General features: G+C 34.3%; 1 protein-coding gene across 1 annotated transcript; it reads left to right on the top strand.

The window, feature by feature from the left end:
• On the top strand, positions 1–2,155 carry LOC108370234 (box A-binding factor). The gene has a single exon (XM_017625525.1). It carries the CDS (start codon positions 371–373, stop codon positions 1,748–1,750), a length of 1,380 nt encoding a protein of 459 aa, XP_017481014.1. The 5' UTR covers positions 1–370; the 3' UTR covers positions 1,751–2,155.
• Positions 2,156–6,286: the final 4,131 nt, after the last annotated feature.

Genomic DNA, 6,286 nt, shown 5'->3' with positions numbered 1-6,286 from the left:
TATCTCAGTGAAAATTGCGGAATACTTATACAGGAAGTAAAAGCAAATACCGTTGATATTTGAAAAGCTAAGTGAACTTTTTTGAAATTTTGAAAAAAAAAAACATTTGAACATTTAAAGTGCAAGTGTCAGCAAGCAAGCTATAAAAGTGAATTGCATATTTTGCAAACAAAAAGACAGTTTGAAAGAACTCTTAAAGAAAATATTTTGCAAAAAAAACAAATTTTTCGCAAAAAAGCGTGTCCAACTAACAGAGAACAAAGTGTTTTTGAAAAAGCCAACAAATCGGCTCAAAGAACTCTTGCATTAATAATTGTGCGAAAATCACTAACTTACCAAAAGTTCAACAAACAAAACGCCAAACACAAAAATGGATAACTCAACGCCGCAAAATTGCAGCAATCAGCAAACGACATGCTGCTCCAAGTCAGCATCAGTTTCAACTTCGAAAAACACTACAACCTCACCCATACACGACGATCACAAACCCTCTTCCTACTCATCATCTGCATCGTCCTCCAGCGACAGCAAAATGCCCAAATTCAAAACCGCACGCGATCTGAAAACATCGCGCGGTTTCCTCAGCTGTATCGGCAAGCATTTAGGCTGTCCTTTCCTCCAACAAACTTCACGACAAGCAACGCAACAACAGCGTCATCCGTACATCTACAACAGTCAGGATGATTTGCCCAGCTCCTCGACCGATTCATTCTCCCTGAGCTATGAGCGCGCTTCGCATTTGGGCTTCCACTTGACGGGCTCAAACATCGACTTAACCCACAGAGCCGCCGATAATCTGGCGCATCAGTCGAGCGTGCAGCCCAAACAGCACACACACCGCCAGCAACATTCTCAGCACGCTTCACGCAATACACTCTCCTCATCGGCGTACAGCGGCTCATCTTATTCGCCTGCATTCTGCTCATTCGATGTTGATTGTTTGGTGGATGCCTACAATGGCGATGGCGATGATGAAGCGGATGTCTGCGCCTCGCTAAAAATGTACCATCACCAGCATCACACATCCGATGCCCATGTGGCGCATAGTTGCAGCAGCTCAGAACACAACACCGATACGAATAGCAGCGATGAGGATGATGAATGTTCCACGCATGAAGAATGTTGCGAGCAACAGCAAAAGCGCAAAAATAAACATGAACAACTGCAGCACCACCAGCAGCAGCAGCACCACCAACACCAGCATCAACATCAGCAAAAGCAGTCCACCTCAACGCATAGACGTCTACATTTGAGCCGCCTCTCAATCGCTTCGTCAGTGACACGCATGCTAAACCATTTCGCCAGCAGCACGTCGATGAGGTCGTTGTCGTGCAGCAGCACACCGCTACGCTGTTTCAAGGATGCCAAGCCGAAGGAAGCTGATGACGTAGTGCATTTGAATGGCAGAAATAAGAATGAGGCCAAGAAGCATAGCTTGCCGAATACGTCGTCTGCATCGTCGAGCGGCAGCAGGAGTAGCAGCAGTGGCAACAGCAGCAGCGGTAGTGGCAGCGGCAGTGGCAGCGGCAGCGGCGGTAGTAGCAATCGTTCGATGAGCAGTAACAATAACAACCGCGCCAACAGCAGCAGCAGCAACAGCAGCAGCAGCACAGCTAATGGCAAGAAGAAGGAGAAGAAGCAGCAGAGCATCTTGCGTCCACCAGTGCACTACGTCTACATGAAGGGCATGTCCGGCCTGTATTCGCGTGTGCCGCGCTACACTGTCTGCTCGCCCTATGCAATGCATTAAATCGATGACAGGCGGCAGGCGGTGCGCCGAGCACGTTAGCGTAGGATAAGAAACAAATTTGAAATTTGAAGAAACTGAACACAGACGTATCGCAAAAGAGGCTGATTAACTAAGTATTGTAGTCATAGACAGAATAAGCTTCGGAGAAGCCGTTTATTTTTCCACGTAGACAGCAAAAGACTTGTAATTAAAAATTCATTAAGTATTCGAAATACACGTACTAAGTATATTTATTGTAGTCACAAAATAGTAGCAGTAAGTTTTTAGGCGTAAGCAGGCAGTTGTTTAGGTTCGAATTAAGGAAGTAAAAAAAGAGAAAATAATAATTGGAAATCGTAGTGCCTCGAGTTAATGATATGAAAGGTTATCGAATAAGATTAAATGTATTTATGTGAGTCTAACTGAAACAGGCAGTGAAATGCGAAAAAATGCAAAACTAAAAAAAAAAATCTAAAAAAAGACAAAATTGGAATGTATGGAACAATTAATTTCCGAGCGAAAAAAAAACAGATTCACTGAATGAAAACAAAATACCAAAAAAAATTCTAAAAATACAAAAAAAAATATAAAAAAAATACAAACAATTGGTAGAAAATTTAAAAAATAAGCACTACTAGTAACACCATTGTAATAGTTTAACTAAATTAAATGTAAAACTTTGCAACTTTCTTCCATTCAAAATTGCATTTTTTCTAAAAGAAAGCGATATATTTAACTAAATGAAAATGCGAAAGTCATTCAAAAAAAAAGCACTGAAAAGTTCAAAGTATTTCTTCCAAAATGACAAGGAAAAGTATTCAACTATCAAATAGTTTAAAAGCGAGCTGTATTTAGCTAAAAAATTGAGATTATAATTGACACATGAAAAAATTAATAAAAAAAAAAATAAATAAATAAAAATGTAATAGCATAAGTATATTAAGTAAGAAAATCTATTTTTTTTGTGTTGTATGACACATCTTTTTTAAATAAAAACTGAATTTTTGAAAACATACTCACTGCACTATACTTTCCAATTCGCTTGCAAGAATATTGCATACATTTAGGGTGATAGAAAAAATTATTACTCCGTAGATTATTCGTTAATTTTTTGATTTTATTTATTTCTGATTTTTTATTACTTTATTTATCGAGTTAACAATTTTTATTTTTGTTGTCTACTCATAGGCGTATAGAAAACCAAAACATGAAAAAAATTTGTCTGTATTGGCTCTTAGGATAACAAGGACATTTTTCTTTTGGTATGCTTTCAGCCTTTTGTGTATTTTTTTTTTCTTTTTTCACAATCCTAAAAGTATGCACTTGCCTTAATGAGCTTTCAAGAAACGCAGCACTACTTCACACTTCGGCAAAGTTAAAAATTTACAAGCTTATCAAAAGCAAATTATTCTGCTAAAATACAAGCATACATACTTACACACCTATAAAAACGGCTTTTATAAAAGGCGTATCCTTAATTTGAGCCTTTAATGTTCTAACACTAAACTCTTTCTCAAGCCAAGGTAAAACAAAAGTAATTAAAGGAGTGCTAAACAAAGAAAGTTTATATAATAAAATAAAATTAATAAAGCAAAGAATATTAGTTAAATTAAAAAAAATATTTACTATTTTTAAATTTCTATCAATATACAAAAATTCTAAAATGATTTAATAATATTTTTTAATTTTTGTTATCTTTTCTACTTTTAAAAATTATCAAGTCTGCAAAATACAGAAAACCAGAGTTGGCTAGTAAATTTCTTTAAAATGTATAAAATTTCTGAATAAAATTTTTATTTTTTTCAGAATTCTAAAAATATGTATTCAATTTTCAAATTTCCACCGCTTCAAATTAGTTTAAAAGCTAAAAACAAATTCAGCGAAATCTTGCAAATTAAATAACTTATAAAAAAATCTGAATTTCTGAAAAATATTTAAATTCTAAATTTCTCAAAAAATTTAAATATCTTTTTTGAAAATTTTTGAATATAACTTTCTTCAATTTCCTTTTAGGACATTATTCAAATATTATAATTTTTTTTTACAAATACATAACATCAAATCTGGACCAATCATAAAGTTCAATTTTTCAAAAATTAAGTTTAAACTGAAACTCCGCATCTTAATTCAAACATAAATAAACGATTTGAAAAGTTTAAAAATGTCTGATTTTGTAAGTTAGCAAAAAGTTTTCGTTTGGCACTTAAAAAAATACAATTCCGCGAAGGCTACGAATAGTAATTAATTTTGGCTAAAGTCTGAAAATATTTAAAATTTTTTCAAACCTTTTACAAAAAAAATTTTCGGAGTTGTAACAAAATAATCCAAATATTTAAAATTTCAAACTAGACATCTTCTTTGCGAAAAAAATTAGTTTTAAAAGTTTCTGAGCAAGAATTTTTCAAATTATTCAAATTAATATGAACTCTCTCTTAAAAAACATCGAATTCCCACTAATTATACAACTTTAATTTTCATAAACGAATTAAAAGTTTTCAAACTCGATTTTTTTTCATCGTAACTAAAAGATTCAAAGGCTTACCAATTCCTGATTTTATAATTGAATAAAAAAATATAGAAAAATTACTAGAAAAATTATTCTACAATTTATTTCAAAATTGAATACCTTCTCTAATAAAAATTGTGAAATATCATTTAAAGGATTTTCTTTAGAGATTATTTGATAGTAGAAAAAATTTTGATTAGTAAATTAAAAATATGCCAGTTTTTTATTTTTTTTTTTTATCAAAGCATGTTAAGCTTGACAAGAGAACGAATTTAGTATTTTATCAAAGCTATACTTCACATAAAAGCTAAAAATGTATGATGCCAATATTGAAATTTATCAAAGCAAACTTAAAAAGATTTCAAAAATTTAGAATGATTTAAAAATAAATCGAAAGCTAAATAGAGAGCAAAAATGCAAAAATAAATAAAAAAAAATTAAGCATAGGATTTAAAGAAAAAATTAAAAAAATTCTATGAAATATGAAAAAACCTACTTATGTACATTGGTCTAATATGAAAACAAAAACAACAACAAGGCTGTCAAACAGTGGTATACGTGGTGTTTCTAAACAAACTCGTTAACTTATTTGTTATTATAAGCTTTGTCGATATGTAAGCTCTTATTTAATACTTAAGTAAAAGAGTGTGTATAATAAAAAAATATATATATTTACAAGTTTAGCTTAATTTTCAACTGAATGTGTAGCTGATGATATTTATTAATAAAACTTAGAAAATTCTATTAGAAAATCTCTCGTAAAACTACTTGTTTTCATTACATTTCCCAGCTGACTTTGCACCACAGCTTGCCACATGCTTGTTGCTACTAAAAAAGCTCATAGCAGCTGATTTTCCGAAACCCGCTAATTTGGCGCGGGAGTGCAAAGAGCACAGCGTTCCTTTGACATGCTCGGAAATCCTTCAACGCGCATCGGCTAGGGCGCACAACTCTGCTGTAACAACCGAAAGCTGTACTCCCGCTTTTCTTTCGCTAAAATTGCACTCTCCAATTTCGCTCACTCACGCGCTAACTCTGCGCATGCGCCATAAACATTTGAAATTTGTTGTGGGAACACTTGCCATCGTACCCGAGTACACTTCACATTTGGCACGTCATCGACAAGTACTACAACAACAACAACATAGCAGATATCTGACGACACACCTTCTACCATACAGTGTTGCAAATAAGTATGATACTCAACAAATGCAATGCACTTCTGAAGGACTCCTTGTTGACCTTATTTACCTATTTTTTTTTTCGATCGAACTTAGCCAAGTTAACGGCAAATGACGACAAACATTTCCTTGCTAACGGAATGCCAATGATTCGAAAGTGCTGCGGTTGGCAAAGCATTTGAATATTATCCGGCAGATACACACAACAGCAAGGGACAAAAAAAAATAAGTTCAAAAATCAAAATTAGAAGGTTTTCACATAGTTGCTGTTGTATGTATGTATGTATGTATGTATAGGTGGTGAAGGCAATGCAATGTTTATACAGTTTGCTGCCGGTTGAGGCTGAAAATAGTAACTAAATAACCTTTGCGCGAATGCTGCTTAAAGTGACGGCCAATTCGGCATTCGTTTGAATACAGATAGTATGTACGTTCGTGATAACAATGCAGTTGATAAAACTCTGCCGAAAAAATCAAAACTTGAAACAACAAACCCGAAAAGCTTTTTTCGCCAAACTTAAATTCAGAAACTGACAATAGGGAAAAGACCGAATCTAGAAAAATGTATGACAAACAAAAAAGTAAGCAAGAAGTACAAAAAGTGCTCCACCGTCTCATTCTCTTCAAGGCAGGATGGACAAATGGATTTGTCATTTGCCACGTGGACTGAACAGTCAGCAGTCAGCAACAAGTTGCATGCAGTCCCGTCTATCCATGGGAGCAAAAAACTAAATAGGCCTTCCGAGATTCAAGGCAACATCAGTTTTGCCTTAAGTGCAGCTTTACTGTCCCTGCAGACACATAAACTCATTGCTTTCCTCCACCTATTTTCCACCATGTAGTCCATGGCTTTGAGGATTGCATATCCCC

Source organism: Rhagoletis zephyria, unplaced genomic scaffold (genome assembly GCF_001687245.7).
Source record: "Rhagoletis zephyria isolate East Lansing unplaced genomic scaffold, Rhagoletis_zephyria_1.1 Rzeph_scaffold_04080, whole genome shotgun sequence".
In the NCBI taxonomy this organism is placed as follows: domain Eukaryota; kingdom Metazoa; phylum Arthropoda; class Insecta; order Diptera; family Tephritidae; genus Rhagoletis; species Rhagoletis zephyria.
Note: the sequence above shows the minus strand (reverse complement) of the source record. Positions and strands in the feature narration are given on the sequence as shown.

Bases quoted from the DNA above. Each gene is read 5' to 3' on its own strand.
- LOC108370234 (XM_017625525.1), top strand. From the start codon at position 371: ATGGATAACTCAACGCCGCAAAATTGCAGCAATCAGCAAACGACATGC.